Source organism: Triturus cristatus, chromosome 3_1 (assembly GCF_964204655.1).
Source record: "Triturus cristatus chromosome 3_1, aTriCri1.1, whole genome shotgun sequence".
NCBI classification, from domain to species: Eukaryota; Metazoa; Chordata; class Amphibia; order Caudata; family Salamandridae; genus Triturus; species Triturus cristatus.
Genome location: NC_140583.1, coordinates 449,284,210 through 449,303,630, shown reverse-complemented (window position 1 = coordinate 449,303,630; position 19,421 = coordinate 449,284,210). Strand labels below are relative to the sequence as shown.

General features: G+C 44.6%; 1 protein-coding gene across 1 annotated transcript in view; it reads left to right on the top strand.

The window, feature by feature from the left end:
- The window catches only part of USP8 (ubiquitin specific peptidase 8), a 724,285-nt gene that overhangs the window by 624,591 nt on the left and 80,273 nt on the right, over positions 1–19,421 (top strand). Inside the window, exon 17 of the mRNA XM_085644251.1 lies at positions 11,434–11,576. Within this exon, the coding sequence (XP_085500377.1) occupies positions 11,434–11,576 (143 nt within the window). The remainder of the gene's footprint in view (positions 1–11,433; positions 11,577–19,421) is intronic.

Here is a 19,421-nt window from a genome sequence, read left to right as displayed (position 1 = left end):
TTCGGAGCGACCAGACCTAGGTCATTCAAGTGACTCCAGACAGTGCAGGGGATTGTGTTATCCAGAACCTTGGGCCATGAACATCTGTCCTCTTATTCAGTTCCTTTTCGATAGGACGGACTGTCACAACAGCAGAGCAGGGTCTTGCACCCGCAACTGCTCAAGTTGCACCTCCATGCTTGGAGATTGAGTGGTGACAGTTAATTGCCTCCAGTCTTGCTTCCGAAGTGGAAGCTGGGGTTCCTCTGGTAAGACCACCTCTGCAGGATGCTGGGAGTTTGATTGCTTGGTGTTTTTCCCAATTGTTGAATGTTCTCCTTTTCTCCCTGTCTCTAGCTCTGCAAGGCCTAGCTCTAACAACAGGTAAAGGTTATTTTTCAGCCTTATCAGGTTTTGTACTTTTGCCTGATCCCTCCTCTTTTTAAATCACCTGTTTTTATGTGTTTTTTTAAAGAGTTGACCTAAACGTTCCCGTCCAAACTTTTTCTGATGCCCTAGTGGGCCCTCAATCTGGTCCTCACATTCTTGATGGGCACCACATTCCAGGACAATGCACAGTTTTTCTCTAAGGTTGCTTGTGTTATAATGTGTACCTCGTTGTGATCACGTCTGCTCATCATGTTTGATTTGCATTTTATAAAGTGCGAACAAATACACTGATGCATCTTGGCGCAAAAAACAGAGATCAGTCAGACCACATTAGCATTTAGTGAACAGCCAGGATTTTAGAAGCTTACGAAAGCTCAGGAGTGAGGAAGCAGATTTTATTTCCAAGGGAAGCAAGTTCCAGCTCCGTGCACTACAGAGCATGAAGCTCCTGCTCCCTCAGGAAAGGGTTTGTGAGATGGCAGTACCAGATTCATGGCTGTGAATTCATGTGAGTGAAAAACAAGCACTTTCTGTCTAGCAACTGTAAACCTCCCAGATCTTGCAATGCCTTTTAACATTGGACTTAAGTTCACACACTCATGAAGGGCTACTACCTGGATAGCCAGGTCCAACAGGAGAGGCACTTTGCCCGTTCAGCCCTGCAGTATTTCCTGGTATGAGCCATTCCACAGATCAACCACCTCCGCAGCTATTGCTTTGGTATTTTTTGACCAGGAGATTAATGTGCAGTTAAACATATCCATCGGAAAAACAAGCTGCTTACCTTTGGCAATGCTCTTTCTGGTGGATCACCTCCTCCCACTTCTGTGGAATGAACTAAAATGTTTTCAATCAAAAAACCTGCACAATCAGATTACTATGAGCCCTGCATCCAACATCACTTCCAGGGCTGTACGAATCCAACACAGAGCCGCACGACAACACTTATCAGCTCGTGAAAAATCTCTTGATCCATTCTGGTGCCTGCGGGTATTCACAAGGTGAGAAATATGCGGTTAGATAAAGTATCCACCAGTAAGAGCAGTACCGAAGGTAATTAACTCGTTCGTTAGAGTGAGTGCAAATTAGTGAGTAAGAGTGTGAGTGCGAGTGACTGAAAATGAATGAGTACAAATGAGCGAGAATGAATGTAAGTGAGCATGTGTTCTTATGCTTGCAAGTATGCTGTTAGACCTTGCAGAGTCAAGGAAAGTTTTGGTGTATAGAGGCCCTCAGAGCAAAATGCTGATACGGGCATACTGGAGGCAATACGTACATATAAGATACCCAGTGCAAAATACTAGCATTGGCATACTAGAGGTAAAGCTTATCTTATGGCACCTGTAAAAACATACTGGCGGCATATGGGTGGGGGACATACATTGCAAAGTGCTGTATGTGACATACGAGGAGGTAACTGTTGGCATAAGGGTCACCCATTTAGGCAGCAGTAATGGCAAAAGTCAGGCACTGGTATGTTGTGTGTAAAGCTTGGGATACATTGGCTCCCATTACCAGATACTGGAGGTACTTTTTGATATATGGAGGTACGCATAGGACATTCGTTTTAAAAATAGGGACAACTAATGGGAACCATCGGGTTTCATTGGCTTGACACACCACGAAAGGACCTGAATATTTAAGGAGTTTCTTTTCTGAACCTATGTTTTTTTTTAGCTAATTTGCGTGAAATTGTCCCTTACAATGCACTGCTAGACACCATTTTTTCAGAGGTGACGCCCCTCTCACTAATCTCTCCCTAGATGAGGTCACTACAATTTACTACTCACTACAATTCAGGTAAATCTAACCTTAGAATATCATTTTGGCACCCTCATATAAATGATGTCTTAAATAGTCATTTTTGTGCTATGTTATTCATGTAGTTATAATGGAATTTCAGCAATGGTAATTATTGTGATTTTAACAAGGTAAAGTCATATGACCTCACTTCCTGGGAAGGCACAGGGTCTAAGGTCCTAGGATGCCATTAAGGTCAATGAGTGAGTGATGTCACTTCCGCGACCACTGGCATTTTGGTGAAACCACAACCATTGGGAGGACCCAAAGAGTTTCAATCCCAAACAATAAGGTAATTGCAATGGTAGCAGTGGTTTCAGTGAAGTGTACATCCCTATTAGTTAGTGGCTAATATTTAAATAGTGTTTGGTATCTAAAAAAGAAAGAAGAGCAAGTTATGCTATTGCTTCAACAGACATGTTTGATAGCAGAGAGCGTAATAACAATGATTGCAAGAGCATCCCCCACATAACAAAACAATGAGTGTCTAGCACACAGTTAGCCTCTGTCCAGTCTATAAAGTAATATGATTTGACTTGCTGTTTGTTTAAACCAAGGATAGTGGTTTATTCTGTACAATTTCAATTGATAAATTTGTTACAGTCGATCTCCTGATGGCAATAAACAGTTAATTTATAATATATGTGTACACAAATAACATAGATGTGTTACGAAGGAGTTGCTCCTTATATTAAGTGATGTAATAAGTTGAGGGGAGGTCACTGTAGATTTCTGAAGAACAACCAATACAGCTGCCAAGTGTTTTGCCACTATGACTTTTTCAAGGCTGTAAGAGACGCATACCGTACGAAGTGCTAAGAGGTACAAGTGAGTCTGGTTGAATAAGAAAAAGATATTGTTTCCCTTGTTACACCTTTAGTGTCATACAGGTAAAGGAGAGTGCTAAGGAAGGAGTGGGCTTGTAGCAGGCCATAATATTATGTTGGTGTATCCAGTTGTGGTGCTCATGGGACCACAGTGTTGGGTAGAGTTGAATTTGAGAAAGAATTGGAGTTGATAGAACAAGACTTTTAACCACCTCACTATTCTGAGAAACAGAAATTAATACTAAAGTATAAAAATATAGTATAGGAGAAAGATCTCACTCGAGGTGTTCACTTAAACATATAGTGCTAGAGGTCAAATTAGCAATAGTACATATTGATGTCTGCTGGATGGATGGTTTGTATTGTAATCGGTCTTTATGGCAGTATTCGAAATATAGGCTGGTGACATCACTATTAATGACTGCAAAACGGAAAAGCTAAAAGAATGGATAGCTGTGAAATCTGATTGCAAGTGATGATAAGCTGCTACTCAGTGTGAGACAGGATAGTGGTACACGTGATCATCAACTCAAACGAGTACTCATGACATGTTCACCAATAGTGATGGACCTTAAGGTGGAAGACAGGGCAATGCCATGGGCCCATTTCACTTTTGTGAAAGATTGTCTGTTAGATCTGATACCATTGGCCTGAGTCTCCCTTCCATTTTTTACTGATTGCCTCCTCTGTTTTTGATATGTTTTGCTGGTTTAGATGCTTTGGTCACTGTGCCACTGCTATTCAGTGCACAGTGCAAGTGCTCCCTATGTTAAATTGATGTACTGATTAGTGTCTCCATGATTGGGCTATTTGATTTACTTGTCAGACCCTAGTACAGTGCACCATGTGTGCCCAGGGCTTGTAAATCAAATGCTGCTGGTGGGCTTGAAGCACTGGTTGTGCCACCCACAAAAGCAGCTTGTAAAGTGTGTCTCAGGCCTGCCAATGCAGCGCCTATGTGCAGTCTGGTACTGCCATGCTAATGTCCCTAAACCTTCCCTTATCTTCATATCAGACACCCCGATGGTAGGCCCAAGAGCAGGGTGCATTGTATGTATAAGGTAGGATATGCCCTGGTGTGTGTGGCATGTCCTAATAGTGAATTACAGCCATTTTCATTTTTCACTATTGCAAGGCTACCTGTTCTCCATAGGCCAGAATGGGCAGTTTGATTATTACATCTTATAATCCTAACTGACTAAGGGAACATGGTAGAAATTCGAATTTAGTATGCCTGAACTCAGAATGATAAAACACATCTTTTAGTGAAGTTGGTTTTAACATTCTGTGTTTGAAAATACCACTTTTATAAAGTAGGTATTTTCTTGCTTCACTGTCCAAGCCTACCTCTGCTAGGTTGTGTATTCCTTGTCTGGAGTTTGAGTGACAGGGCTGGGGAATTCCAGGAGACAGGGCGAGGCAGCCCAGTGGCAAATAGAGAGATCTGCATCTAGATGGGAGGGAGGAGTTGCACCTGGGACCTGAATAGGGCTGGGCCTTCCCTCCACAATGCTGGCTCCACCTCCTGTGGTGTGTCTGATGTCTCTGCCCTGCACTCTGAAAGGAAAGAAGGAGTCATGTAAACAAAGTGCTCCAGGACTGACCAGAATTCGTTTGGACTAGGCAAAGGCCTCTCTGCCTTCAGAGAACAAAGAGAAAAGTAGTATAAATATGGGGACCCAAACCCCAAGACTTTAGATCACTAATGGAACAACAAGAAGAAACCTCTGCCAAGGAGAAGAACCAAAGGAAGCTGTAGGAGTGGACTGCCCCTCTGCCAGTGTGCTGTGTTGCCGGGTTGGCCTACAGTGGTGTTTTCAGTGCCAAGGAGAGGAGAAGGAACTTTGTGTGTACTTCATCATCTTGCAGAATATTTCTCCAAGGGCTTGAACTTGTGCTTGCCTCCTGCTGAAGTCTCAGGGACAACAGACTTCACCACCAGCTCCCTTCCGAATTTCCTTGCTGGGAATTCTATCTGCAGAAGCCTGCGTGTCTCTGGGACCTGAAAGCGAGACGCAACAAGAAGAAACGTGTCGCCGCCGCAGCTGTATATCCACTAAGAAGGGGGACCCCTGAGATAGGATGCGGGCAGGTAAACCAGGGGAACTAAGAATTACCACAGCTGTAGTCATCGCATCGCCGGAGAAGCATGCCGCCGCCGCATCTCCCAGAAGCGTGCCTTTGTCGCAGCTGTCTGCTGTCGCATCACCGGAGAAGGGCCTCGCAACCGTGAGGGTCGCCGTCGCATCATCGGAGAAGCGTGTCGCAGGGCCTGTCGCGGCTCCAAAGTACAGAGTCGCCGCAAGGCTGCCAGGGCGTGTCGCAAAGTCTCAACGTCGTCACATCAAGGGCGCCATCTTATTGCATCGCACCAGATTGTCGCATCGCATCGAGGCGCCAACTCGACGCATCGCAACTGGGTTGCAGCACGAGAATCTACGCATCACCTATTCTCCGGTAAGGATCAAGACGCATCCCCTACTCTGTGCAAGCATTGAGGCGCGACGCATCCTCTCCCCCGAAGCAAGGAACCAACGCATCTCCAACGCTGCGAGCCTTTGGTTTATTTTGCGTTACACATCCAGGTACTTTTGTGAGAACTGTGTCGCATTTACCAACAACCTGAACTAAGCTAATTCTACCATCTTGAAACCAATTTAAAGTACAGTATTGTGGATTTTTGTCGTTTGTGGTCTTGTGTTAAGTCTATATAAATAATACTTATTGTTTATAAAACCTGTGTGGTGTCAATCTGTAGTGTTATTACTGTATGTGTTCACAAATGCTTAACACACTGCCTCTGAGATAAGCCTGTCTGCTCGTGCCAAGCTACCAAGGGGGTGACCAGGAGTTATCTAGTAGTGTAATCCCCTTTCCCTGACTTAGAAGCAAGGGTCCCTATTTGGTCAAAGGTACCTACCTCTGCCAACTAGAGACCCCCAGTTCTAACATTGTCTATTAATTTTGAACTGATAAAAAAGGTGCAGCAGAAAACTAGATCGACCCAATTTGCCAAGTAAGCATAAGTCCCTCTTCAAATGACTGGAGTAGCAATGTCTTAGATTTTAACTTTAGGGTCTAACCTGCATAAAGCAGGTCTATAATCATGTGCCACAAGGCCACAAATGAGGACTTGAGTCATTATAAGACATGTGGAGGAGGTGCAGGAGAATAACCATTTTGACTAGTCAGACATGGCCTATCAAGGAAAGTGGGAACCTTTTTCAAATTGGTACTGTTCCGGCAAAGCACTATAGAAGAGCCGGCATGGTTGATGCAAAGGATGTTCTTGTTTGGGTGGCAAATGTGAATACCCAGATAGCGGCATCCATCAGCGTCCTAAAAGAATAGATAGCTGAATCACTGGCTTCTTATTCCCATTTGCAAGGTAGTTTCAGTAGTGTGAAACATACTAAAGTGAAGATCGTCTTTTATATGGGACTAGCGTGTGCACCTGTGCAAACTGAGTAAGGTAGAGGTGTTGTGGTACAGTTTAATAGGCTTGCTGGGTGGTGGCCAACATCACACCACTCATTGAGCCTCCTTTTCATTGATGATCTCATCTAGTGCTAGTTGGTTTCAAAGTTTGACTGTGCATTTGTGTTGATTCTGTGCAGAAACCTCTTGGATATGTTATCTCATATGGATATATTATCTCATATGGGTCTTTAGTAGCCTGGATTTTTTAATGGCCTAATTCTAGAGCAGCATCGTATGATCTTAGATCGGCATTCCATAGTTGGTCAGACATGTTGGTTAAAGCTCCTGGATGGCCCTCTTGGTCTTCAATGGTGCATTCAGTTAAGTTTTGGATGCATGTGTTCATGCAGATTCATTCAAAGGTAACAAGATTGAGAAAGGAGGAGTCAAAAATGTTTTGGATTTTAGTTCTTGCAGGAAATTTTGGTTGCCGCTTCAGTACAAACCTGTGAATATTTGTACATGTGACACGAAAATAGATCTTTACTCCGAAAGCATGGTTTTTGTCGCTTGGTGTAAATCCTCACAATAGCTTTTGAGATTTGAGTTTGAAAAAAGGTGTTAGACGTATGTTGAAGATTTAATTTCTATGTGAATCCTGTTGATTTACTTTGCACGTTCAAACCACCTTCTGTGAATCACATTTGCATTTTTAGAGATGGGCTTGATTGATGAAGAGCTTGAAATATTATCCTCCTATTTTGAAGATGTCAAGTTATGCCAAGCTGACAAGCTCCTCGCTGTGGGAAAAAATCAGACAGAAGGGCAGGCATATTTGTTTCTGTGCCTAATCAGCGCTAAATAAATAGTGGTGTGGCAAAAGTATTGCAAAAAATGTTTTAAAATCCATTTTTAATCAGACAAACTTGAATTCCTGGAAAGTCACAAAGATGTGGGTACCATTTTATATTGGGAAAGGTGACCCATCTGGCTGAGCTCTCGGATTTAGCTGCATATTCATAGCAAAAAGTGAATATACATACAGCACACCAGACCATTATTGAATGAGCATTAAAAAAAAGGTTTCATACAGATTTGAACTTACAAATTTGCCCAAAGGTCATGAGCACAAATTCAGGAACTTTAAGATATTCACTACAGGCCCTGCATGGGGAACCGGACCTGAATTCCTAAAACAACGTCTCGGCTGGTACACACCAAACAGAGCACTGCGCTCTTCGGACTCAAAGCTAGTGAGGGTGCCCAGGGTAAAAAAAGCTAACTGGGGCGGCAGAAGCTTTGTTGTTAATGCGGCTAAATCCTGGAATTCTCTCCCGTTATCCAGGAGAAAAATGTCCAATCTCATGGCCTTCAGGAAAGCATTAAAAACGTGGCTTGTCTAAAACTCTCACACTTCTTTAGCCCACAGCAGGCCTTCACATAGCGCCAGGACACCTTCAGGTAGCAGTTGGGCTCTACAAATACCACTAACATTAACATTAACATGCAGCCGCTAGGAAGCAGACGTGAGTTAGTGAAGGGCCTGGCTTACGATCTGTGCACACAGTTGTCGAGTCTGTGTCCCACTCCTAATGTTTTTTTAAAAAGAAAACAAATTGTGTGGTGGACCGTAACTGGAGCATTGCAGGGATTTTCAGGTTTTGTTGTAGAACCATAACTCCATGTTACCTGTTATTTTTCTATGAGTTTATTAAGGTTTTCCCATGGCAAGTGCGCTTTTCTTTGGTGAATATGCATAAATCTGGAGTGCCAGACACACCTCTATACTTAAGAATGCCACCTCACTCCAACGGAATCTAAATTTGGCTCCCTTAATATTTTTGGCCATTTCACCAATGTGTATCAAACTTGAGTGAAAAGCTGCAAAATGCATCCTTTATGCACAGAGGTAGTCTAATGCTGACTGGGAGACTGGTTCTACTCCAGGATTGGGAAAGTTGAGTTAATTCTGAGTGTTTTGGGCAATAGTGTAGGTTATGCCGGGTGTGACCCAACCTTTAGACTTTTTCAAGCAAAATTAATTATTTGGAACATCATAGTGTTTAGATACTGTTGTTAAAGTAGCTTTATGTGTTCATGTAATCACAAATAGCATTGACGTGTCGGGCACCATAGGTTTGGGCATTTTCAAGATGGACACTAAATTTGAGCCCTGAGGGCTTGGGGTATATGTGAGGGTGTATTATAGTACCTTTGGTGTAATTTCACAAGTAACACTAAAATCCAGTTTTAGGCAGCTTCTGTACCACCAGCAAACTCTGAAACCGATACCTTGTAAAGGTCAGAGCTGAGCTATCAGCAACCAGACAGTGGATACACACAAAGTGTTTTGGTATTCTGTTTCTCTTCTTTGAAGTGCACCTCAAATGTTATATATAAACCCAACAGACCTGTCAAACATTCTGTGACTCTGTAATGTTAAAGAGAGTCAAAGATATGAGGCACAGTTATAACCCTTTCCCTGTCTGTGTCATCTTCTGTCTCTGAGCAGACTTTAGCATGACAGATAATGTAGACTATTCTAAAAGAGGCCTTGTGGGGTTTCTTGTACGTACTTGTTGCTCAGCAACAACCTAGCCTCAACTTCTACATAGAAAACTGTTTTATCATTAACATTTAATTGATTGGGATTGAAAACACCTATCCAGCATGCGCAGGTAAATTGTAAAAGGTATTCAGGCCTTCGCAAAATTGATTGGGGAGAGTTAAAATTGACTACGGTGTTAATGTGAGCTCTGCTATTATATCAAAAATGCTAAGGATATTAAAACAAATTAAGGTAATGCCCAAATTTGGCTAACAACATTACCATAATAATTTAACATTAACTCGTACTCTCTGTTGTACAGCCATTATAGGGTAAGTGGTCACAAACTATGTAACACAGTGCACAATGTACAATTTAAGGAACAATATTGATAATCACTACCCATGGATGTAATCCAAAATTGTAGTGGATGTAATAAAAAATTGGAAACCCAGAGGCACATTACTGCTTCATACTATATCCAAATTAGATTAATACACTATCATCAAATAAATATGTTAAACATACAGTAAGTCTCCAGCACTGAATATAATCTTACCAGCATTAAACATTTATACACATACAAAATTCAACAGATCTCATTGTATGATATAAATTACAGCTAAACTCGTTTATGTATTGATCAGGTCTACATTTATAAGAAGTAAAATGTAGTACACAGGTATATAATACCCAAATTAATATCATACAATGGCATATAACATGTATAACATATAATAACTCATAGCCAAAGCAGCACAATAAGATATTGTGTCCTCCATGTCAGACTTTCACAAAATACGAACACGTTCACTTCGTAAGGAATTATTCTACAATTGCCATTTTTAATCTGTCTCACTCCAGCTACTGAGTCACACAATCGTACAAACTTTTTTCACTTCACCAAATTCTCAGTCACTCATTTGTGTCTTCTTTCTGTCTTCCAAAAGAGATTGAGATGGTCATTAATGTTAAGTTATTACTGAATGTTGTTAGATGAGGTTGAGCCGTTTCCTTAACTTCTTTTCATTGTACATAGCAATATTGGTATGAGTGGAGCCCACATTAACACTTTTGTCAAACTTAACTCACTTTTATTATTGTTTTTAGGTAGTATATATGAATGTGCTTTTGCGGTGCTTAATCAGTGTTATTGAAGGCTTAGCTTCGGTGCTGAACCATGTGTGGGCTGACACCAGCAGCGCCTCTTCCTGTTTGTTTGACCGCTTATCATGAGTATGAGGCGAGTCCTCATGTTCTAGAATAGGTGCCTTTCCTTTGTATCTGTGTGTTTATTTTTGTCAAACTGCCAGTTCATGGAGCAAGTGGCATATCTGTGGGCTGATAATGTATGAGGCAATGTGTTGTTAGGTAAGGTAATTTAAATTTGGAAACCAGAAAAAGTCAGTTCCAAGGGTGCTCAACACTTAATAGGGCTAGGTATATAATCAATTGTCAAAATATTTGGTGCTTCAAAGGGAGAATAGATTGGTTACCAATTCACTCTCATTATTCACCTCATCCGAGGTGATATATAAACAAATAGCATTCACCCTGAGCACACAGATAGTCTTTGTATTGTCCAAAATGTCCAACAAACGCTTGATCCAAGTTCAAATTCTTTATTCGAATATATCACGTCTCTAATGTAGCCAAGTAGGAATTTCAAAAACACAGCTTGATCTTAAATTCTAATTGCAGAGAGACAGCCAACACGTGTTTTGTCGTGCAGTATAATGCACAGTAGACTTCTTCAGGGCCTATATTCCAAATCTGCCTGTTCGTAACCTTCTCGTAAAATCCATACGTTAGGATTCCCCGGTAAAAAAAAACACAACTCCAAAGTCCTGTTTGGATTACCGCCTCCCGATAATCCTATCCTCTCGGCGGCGTGAAGAAGTCTACTGTGCATTATACTGCACAACGAAACACGTGTTTGCTGTCTCTCTGCAATTAGAACTTAGGATCAAGCTGTGTTTTGAAATTGCTACTTGGCTGCATTGGAGGCGTGATATATTTGAATAAAGAATTTGAACTTGGATCAAAAGTTTGTTGGACATTTTGGACAATACAAAGACTATCTGTGCGCTCAGGTTGACTGATATTTGTTAGGTAAGGTGTTCTTGGGGGTGGGGGGGTACTTTATGGGTGTCATTCGGCATCTGATGGCTCGTATTTTGTTGTGGTTTCGTGATCTTCCTTTACATGGACCGACCTTCATATGTATGCTTAATTTCCCCAGTTCTGATTTTGTCCCTAAGTTGCAATTTGGTAAAGTTTATCTTCACCAGTTCCTGATCATATTATGAAAAAATATAAAATAAAAAAAATGAATTACTCTTCACATCCTAAAGCGTTTTGTCAACTAAAACATTTATATATGGCAACTATTTTTCGATTGCATCAATCTTCTCTAAGATGCCTTTAATTGGTAAAAACTATTTAATTTTAACTATGCACTTTTTGTAGGACTGCCTTAGATCATTCTCCAAAGAGGAAAAACTTACAGACAACAATAGATTTGACTGCAGCCATTGCAAAACTCGAAGGGATTCTCTTAAAAAAATAGAAATCTGGAAGCTGCCGCCTATTCTTTTGGTGCATTTTAAACGGTAAGAAAGTGTTGTAATCTTTGCCTTTTATCTGCCTTTGAGCCCCTCTCACAACATATTTTTGTTTGCTAGACCCATTGTTGCCTCGGGCTTCACATATATCTTCTCATGTATGACTGCTATTTCAAAAGTATAACAATCTTTTAGTACATATAGCAATATTGTATCATGCATTTCTAGGTAATATGTCATATGTTCATAAAATTTGACAGTTAAGAAAAAGCATATGGAAGTTGAACGAAGGTGAAAAATAATTCACTTTTTACTATTCCTTTCATACATTGCGGAAAACGGGGTTCGTTTTTCCCAAAGTAAAGCTGAAGATATTATATAAGATGTGTTCACAGATCTGTCCAGGAGAGAGAAGTTTTATACATTCCAGAAAGAGCATCTACGGCAGTCTGTAGTCTCTTCTCACACATACTAGCTCATTCTTGCTCAAGTAAGTGCATAAATGAAACAAACCGACTTTGCCTTTGAACAGTGGTGGCTCCTCCGCTAAGGTGGAGGAGCATTGCCCCACTGCATGTTGAGCAGTGGAAAATACAAATAAACTGATAATAAGAAATGTATTATAAATTTTATCTTCTTTGCGACTCTAGTCAGGTCGGGCCGGGCTGGGCTCCCCGTCATCAGAGGGAGCAGGAGTGATTTGCACTACCTCCTTAAATGCACAGGACGGATTTGCCGGATCTCTGGGTCCGGCCAAACAGTCATGCACACTCGGCATGTTCTCCACTGGGGTGTGTTGCACAGCCCTGTGGAGAACATACCCTGCCTCCCAGGTACTACCTGAGTGGCCAAATAGGAGTCCGGGAGCTTTGGTGCTTCCAGTGCAGCAGAGAAGAAGATGGAGGCGAGACATGCGGCAGCGGCGAAAAAGCAGCAGGTTAGTTTATTTGTAATTTTTTTCATCCCCCTACCCCACCACTCTCATCCCAAGGCAGCCGCCATTGCATTCGAAACTTTCATGCCACAGACTCAAAAAAATGAATGATGAGGGGGTATGCTTCTGCGGTTCCATCTGGGAAGCCTTTATTTTTGGCAAGATTTTGGTAGAAATGTAGTTGACATTAGCTTGGGCTAGGAAGCAGAGATTCAGTCAAAGGTTGTCACTTGTTATGCTTTCAGTTTCATATTGTATACCTGTTATGCCTTCATAGTAATCACCAAAATAGGTATATCTGCAATTACACTTTTTCATATATTGTGGACTAAAAAGGGAAATAAAGCCGTTGAAAATAACATTGTGGATTTCTTGTGTGTGCATATCTTTTGGGGAGAAAGAAAACTAGCAACCCACTAGAAATAAAACTTATTCCCTGCAGTCTCTTACTGGATCTGACTGTTACCTAATGTGATTTTATTCCATGTAAGTTGTTAAAGATGTGTGGCTTACAGCCTGTTTATGTTTGTTCATTTAATTTTAAAGCTCATCTATCACCCCATTAGGTTACCATGGAGCTATAACAGATTTAAACCCATTTCGAGCGCTGCTATCAATTGTCCAAAAATAAATATGACGAAAGCGTCAGATCTTAAGACTCCTCATGAACTTCTAAAGATCAGAGTCATGTTTTTGAGTGTGTCCGAAAACATATTCCACTTTTGAGCGGCTGTAACCAAGCAAGCCCTATCACCAATTGTTTTGGATGCAAATTTGGGGATTACAAAGTTCATTTGAAAAGCTGACCTTGTAATAAAGAGGTAGTATAGTACCATTTAAAGCGAGACCCGGGAAGGGAATGGCTCGGAAAGTGGACCACTCCTAAATAGATGAAGTTACAATAATCCAGCGACTGGGTTATGGAGACATTTAAAATGTACGTTTTTGTTGAGATGGTGTAAATAGATGAATCACTCACTTAAGTGAGTGTAGTTGAGGTCCAGGCCATCACTTAGTCTGGTAAAGTTAATGCAGCATCTGTTTTTATGCCCCAGTTTTTTGTGTTTTTTTACTATCGGTATGCCCTAGGCTGGATTGTCAAAAGTGGGCTAAAGTAGTGCCATGGGATCTCAAGGTCCAACAAACTGTTTTAAGCTTAAAGTAGTTGTAATTCATCCAAAACTGGACCATTCCTTAACAGTCCTGCTATTTGTTCGACCATTCCCCTGCCTTAATGAGTTTTGAGAGGGAGCGTAGATGCCTGGCGATACCGCTGTGGAGACTGCGGGCAGACCCCCGGTTTGAGGCGACAGTTAGTGAGACGTTGTCACACTACTTTGATAAGAATTGGAGCAGCGCGGGCACTAGGGCGATGAAGGCGGTGCTCCAGGGGTATGCCTCAAGATAACTTATGGGGTTAGGTTCCAACGTGAATGAGATTTTAAACAACACAAGGAAGACCTTGGAGTTAATACTGCCTACACACCCTGATTGACTCACGGACTGGCGTGAGTGCCACAAAAAATTGCTAGAAGACTGGTGCAGACTCGAGAAATACACCTATACCGTGTACCGACAAAGATTACTTGCGGAGGGCGACAAGACCGGAATAATGCTTGCCTGATTTGCTAGAAAGGAGAACCAACAAACAGCAGTTCTGGTGATATACGATACTACGGGGTCCTGATTAGCTATCAGTGGGGTATTCCGGACCCATCTGAGTCAGATTTACTTTGCATGAAGGAATGCTCCAGAGGGTCAGGAAGCGGAGTTCCTAGTGGGGACACCGCTTCTGAAACTTGACTCAGAGGACCGTGAAGTTATGGATGGTCCCATCACTCATGAAGAGATTCTCTTAGCAAGTAAGGGGTGTAAAAATGCAAAAACTCTAGGGAGCGATGGTTTTGCCTATCAATCGGAGCATTTAAAGCGCGCTACTCACCTGGGGGGGAGCAGCGACGGTCAGTCGAAGAGCCAGAGATGTCTTGAGGGTCTTCCTGAAGTTGTGCAGGGTGGGGGTGCGTCTGATGTCAATCGGGAGCTCGTTCCAGGTCTTGGCCGCGATGTAGGAGAAGGTTCTTCCACCCGTTCTTGCTCTGGGGATGCACAGGGTTCCGCGAGGGTGAGGTCGGGTGTCGGAGGTTCCTCTTGAGTACTTGGAAGGAGATTCTATCGTTTAGATATTGGGGTCTGGTGTTGTGGAGGCATTTGTTGGTGTGGGTAAGTATCTTGAAAGTTACTCTCTTCTCATCGGGGAGCCAGTGGAGGTTACGCAGGTGTTGGGTGATGTGAATGTGCCGAGGGATGCTGAGGACGAGACTGGCTGGGATGTTCGGTATGGTCTGGAGTTTGCAGAGCAGAGACTTGTTGATCCCGGTATAGAGGGTGTTTCCGTAGTCCAGTCTGTTGGTTATGAATGCATGGGTGACTGTCTTCCTTGATTCGGGGGGGATCCATTTGAAGGTCTTTCGGAGGATACGGAGGGTGTTGAAGCAGGTGGAGGCAACGGCGTTGACCTTTCAGGTCATGGAGGGGGGAGGAGTAAAGTACGATGCTGAGGTTTCGGGCATGGTCCGTGGAGGGGGGGATTGCTGAGGGTGGTGGGCCACCAGGTGTTGTCCCATGCAGAGGGTGAAGTGTGAGGACGAGGACCTCTGTCTTCTCCGAGTTGAGTTTCAGGCAGCTGCTGCTGATCCAGGATGCAACGTCCTTCATTCCTTCCTAGAAGTTGAGTCTGGCGGTGATGGGGTCCTTGGTGAGGGAGGGGATGAGCTGGGTGTAGTCGGCGTAGAATACTATGCTGAGTCCGTGCTGTCTGATGATGGTGGCGAGGGGGGGGCATGTAGATGTTGAAGAGGGTGGGGCTGAGCAATGATCCTTGGGGTACTCCGCAGTTGATTTCCGTGGGTTGGGAGAGGAAGGGTGGCAGCCTGATTCTTAGGGTTCTGCCGGGTTAGGATGGAGCGGAGCCAGTTGAGGGCGGTTCCCTGTATGCTGGCATCGTGGAGTCTGGCGGTGAGTGTGTGGTGGAAGACGGTGTTGAAGGCTGCAGAGATGTAGAGTAGGATCAGGGCTACGGTGTGTCATTGGTCGATGAGGGTGCGGATGTCATCTGTGGCGGCGAGTAGAGCGGCCTTGGTGCTGTGGTTGTTGTGGAATCCGGATTGGGAGGGGTCGAGGATGGAGTTTTCTTCGATGAATTTCGTTAGTTGGACGTTGACGGTCTTTTCGGTGACTTTGGACGCGAAGTGGAGGAGAGAGATGGGTCGGTAGTTTTTGAGGTCCGTGGGATCTGATGAGGGCTGCTTGAGTAGGGGTCTGACTTGTACTCGTTACCAGTTGTCGGGAAAGATGCCAGTTTCAAGGTGGCGTTGATGGTGGGTCGTAGTTCCGGAGCGATGGCGGCGGCTCTGTGGAAGATGTGCGGGGGTAGGGGTTCGTGGGGCTCCTGAGTGGATGCCTTTCATGGTCGATGCGGTGTCTTCGGTGGTGACTGGGGTCCACGAGGAGATGGTGGGCTGGTTGGCGTTGCTGGAGGATGGAGTGGTTTCGGAGTCAGGTGTCTGGTCGTTGAAGTTGTCATTGAGGCCCTTGATTTTCAGATGGAAGTAGGAGCCGAGCTTGTTGCAGATGTCCTGGGAGGGGGGTGATGTCCGTTGTTTCTCTAAGGGGTTTGGTGAATTCATGGATGACGCTGTAGAGTTCCTTGAAGTTGGCGAGGATTTTGTTCTGGATGAAGGTCTTTTTGGTGGATCTGATGCAGTGGTGGTATTCTGTCATGGCGTTCTTGTAGGTGGTGCAGTCTTCCGAGGATTTGCTGTTTCTCCAGTTCTGCTCGAGACATCTGCACGTGTGTCTGAATTCTTGGAAGTCGGCGGTGAACCAGGTGGCCTTTCTGGGATGCTGTCTGTCAGGGCTACGTAGGGGTGCAAGCGTGTCTGCGCAGTTGGTGATCCATCTGTGGAATTATTTGGCTGCGAGGTTGGCGTTGGTCGAGATAGTGGGGGCCCATCGGCAGAGGGTGGAATTGAGGTGCTCCTAAGTGACCTTGCTCCAGTTTCTTCGTGGAGGGTGGGGTGCAGGTTTGGGCGGCGCTGGTTTGTTGACGTGCAAGTGTACGCAGTGGTGGTCCGTCCATGGGGATTGCGTGGTGTGGCTGAAGTGGATGTTGTTACCTCCTGCGAAGATGGGGTAGAGCGGGTGTCCTGCCTTTTGGGTGGGGGTGGTGACGAGTTGTTTCAGTCTGAGGTTGTCCAGGAGGGTGGTGGAGTTGAGGTTGCAGAGGTTGTCGAGGTGGAAGTTCAGGTCTCCGATGAGCATGTAATCCATGGAGCTGATGACATGGGGCGCGATGAGGATGTCGATGGTGGTGGTGAACGCAGTTCGAGGTCCGGGGGGTCTGTAGGCGAGGGTGCCTCTTAGGGTCATTCTGGGGCTGGTCTGGATCTGAAAATGGAGGTGTTCGGTGGTGGGCGGGCTGTCGCTCAGGCTAGAGGTCGTGAGTCGGAGGAAGCTCTTGTGTGTGATGGCAAGTCCTCCTCCTGGGTGGTTGGGGCGGTTTTTCCTCTGGATCTTGTACCCATCGGGGATGGCGGTGGTGATGTTGGGGTGGAGTTGGAGTTGGTCCAAGTTTCTGTTATGAAGGTGACGTCTGGCGAGAGGGTGTCGAGGAGATCCCAGATCTCTACAGCTGGTTTGTGCAGGGAGTGCATGTTGAGGATGAAGCACCTCAGGGCTTCCTTGGTGTTTGTGTCTGACGTGGGGGCGGTGGCAGTTGGGGTGCGGAGGGTGGTGAAGGTCTGGCAACATTGACGGCAGGATACCTGGCCGTGGGTGGTGTTCATCGTGGATAGCTAGCAGTTGGTGTTCCTTCCGGGGTTGAGTGCGGGGAGGGCAGCTGAGTCATAGCAGTGAGTAGTCGGAGATCCAGGGTCCCTGGCGCTGGTTGCGGTCGGGTCGCTGACAGGTGCAGACGGGCTTGCCTTTGGCACACCAGCGGCGCGCCCGCTTCGCGCGCCCGCCCACCTTTAAATATGGAAGGGGGAGGGAAGCGCAGCCGGGAGGCGGGAACAGGCTGGAAGGAGGGGCCGCGGAGGCAACAGCGGCAGAAAAGGGCGATGAAATAGGCACAACTACGACACACGTAACAACAGTACAAACAAGTCATAAAACAGGCATAATCAGCAGAATACAGAAAAGACAATTTACAGGCGCAATTAACATAAGACAGACAAAAGACAGAAAAATGGGCACAGACACAGGACAGACAACAGCGGACCAGCAGAAGAGCAAGGCTCTCCCACTGGACCACCAGGGATGAGGCGCAGGCAGGAGCCTGTGGGTGGAGGAGGGCCTCGAACAACTACCAGGCAGAGGGGAACGGGGTCAGCCTGTGGAATTATACCACCGCTATGTGGATTCGGTAGCTGATTGTTTGCTAGAACTTTACCAGGAGGCCCTCCAAAAGGGTCATCTTGGAGACACAATGCACAAAGCACTGATTGTGATGGTGCTGAAACCTGGGAAGGGCCCAACGGAGGCCCCCCTCATACAGGCCACTCTCACTATTAAATGTAGATGTGAAGCTCGTTAGCGGCATATTAGTGCTCCCTCGTCTTGCGGCTTTAATACACACATTCAAATCTGGTTTCATTCTGAAGAGATGTACCCTCCACAATGTGAGGAGGCTCTCACACATATATCATGTCCCACAGCTAAAGGGAGTGCCTTACATCAAACAGGCGTTTGACTCCTTGGATTAGAACTATCTCTGGCAGGTGCTCCAGAAGGTGGGTTAGGGCCTAAGTATATATAGTGGATCAGATTACTGTACACTGAACCATGTGCTAGAGTGCAGATGGGAGGGGCGGTCTCAGAAGGTTTTCGCTTACATAGAGGAACCAGGCAGGGTGCCCATTGGCACTGCTCCTATTTGCGCTGGCAATGGATTCGATGGCAGAAAAGTTGTGAAGGGCGCTGGGCCTCTAGAGGTTACAGTACATGGTCGCCCTGTTTTCTGATAATTTTATGTTATTAAAATTTCGAAAGCGCGACTGTTACTCTAAGGTGTCCTGGTGCTAAGTACTGCCTAATTAGTTCCCGCAAAGTGGGGCAGCTATAATGTAAATAGCCAAGTTTTCAGCTCCCGTCTAAAGGTGAGGAGCTCGGTTGCACTTCTTAGGTGAAAAGGTAGGCTATTCCAAACCTTAGCGGTGGAGGTAGTGAAACTCCTGCCACCCCAGGAAGCTTTTTAAACTGAAGGAATGATCACTTGTTTTGCTGTCAGAGAGCGAAAAAGTTCTTCTAGGGACATACCATTGAAATTGTTGTTTCAAATAGTCAGGACCATTTCCATTTAGTGCCTTGAAAACTTTGCAAAGGGCTTTAAACTGAGCCCTCTGTTTCACAGGGAGCCAATGAAGCTGTCTTAGTTCCCTCTTGACTGAAACAAACCTAGGTGTGCCCGTCAATAGCCTGGCAGCTGCGTTCTACACTACTTGGAGTTTGTTCAGGAGTCTCTTTTGGATATTCAGGTAGAGACCATTACAATAATCCAAGCGTGCCATGATAAGTGCCGTAACTATAGTCCTCAGGCTGTCATTGGAAAGAAGAAACTTTATTTTCCTCATAATTCTGAGGAGATAGAAACATGAAGAGACAACCCCATTAATCTGATCTCCGAAAGTGAGTTTCTTGTCCACAATCACCCCTAAGTTCTTCAACTTTTCTACTGGTTCAGGAAGCGTTCCCAGTTCTTTTGGCTTCCAGTGGGTAAAAGAATTATATTTAAGTCTCAATGCCTGGCATATAAGGCACTACAGGGAAAAGGGCCACTGTACTTCAGAATACATCTTAAGAAATATATGCCTGTTAGAAACTTAAGGTCAGCTCAGGCACAACTACTGTCAATCCCCAGGTACAAGCAAGCCTGCTGGGGGGGCAGGAGCTTTATGTTGGGA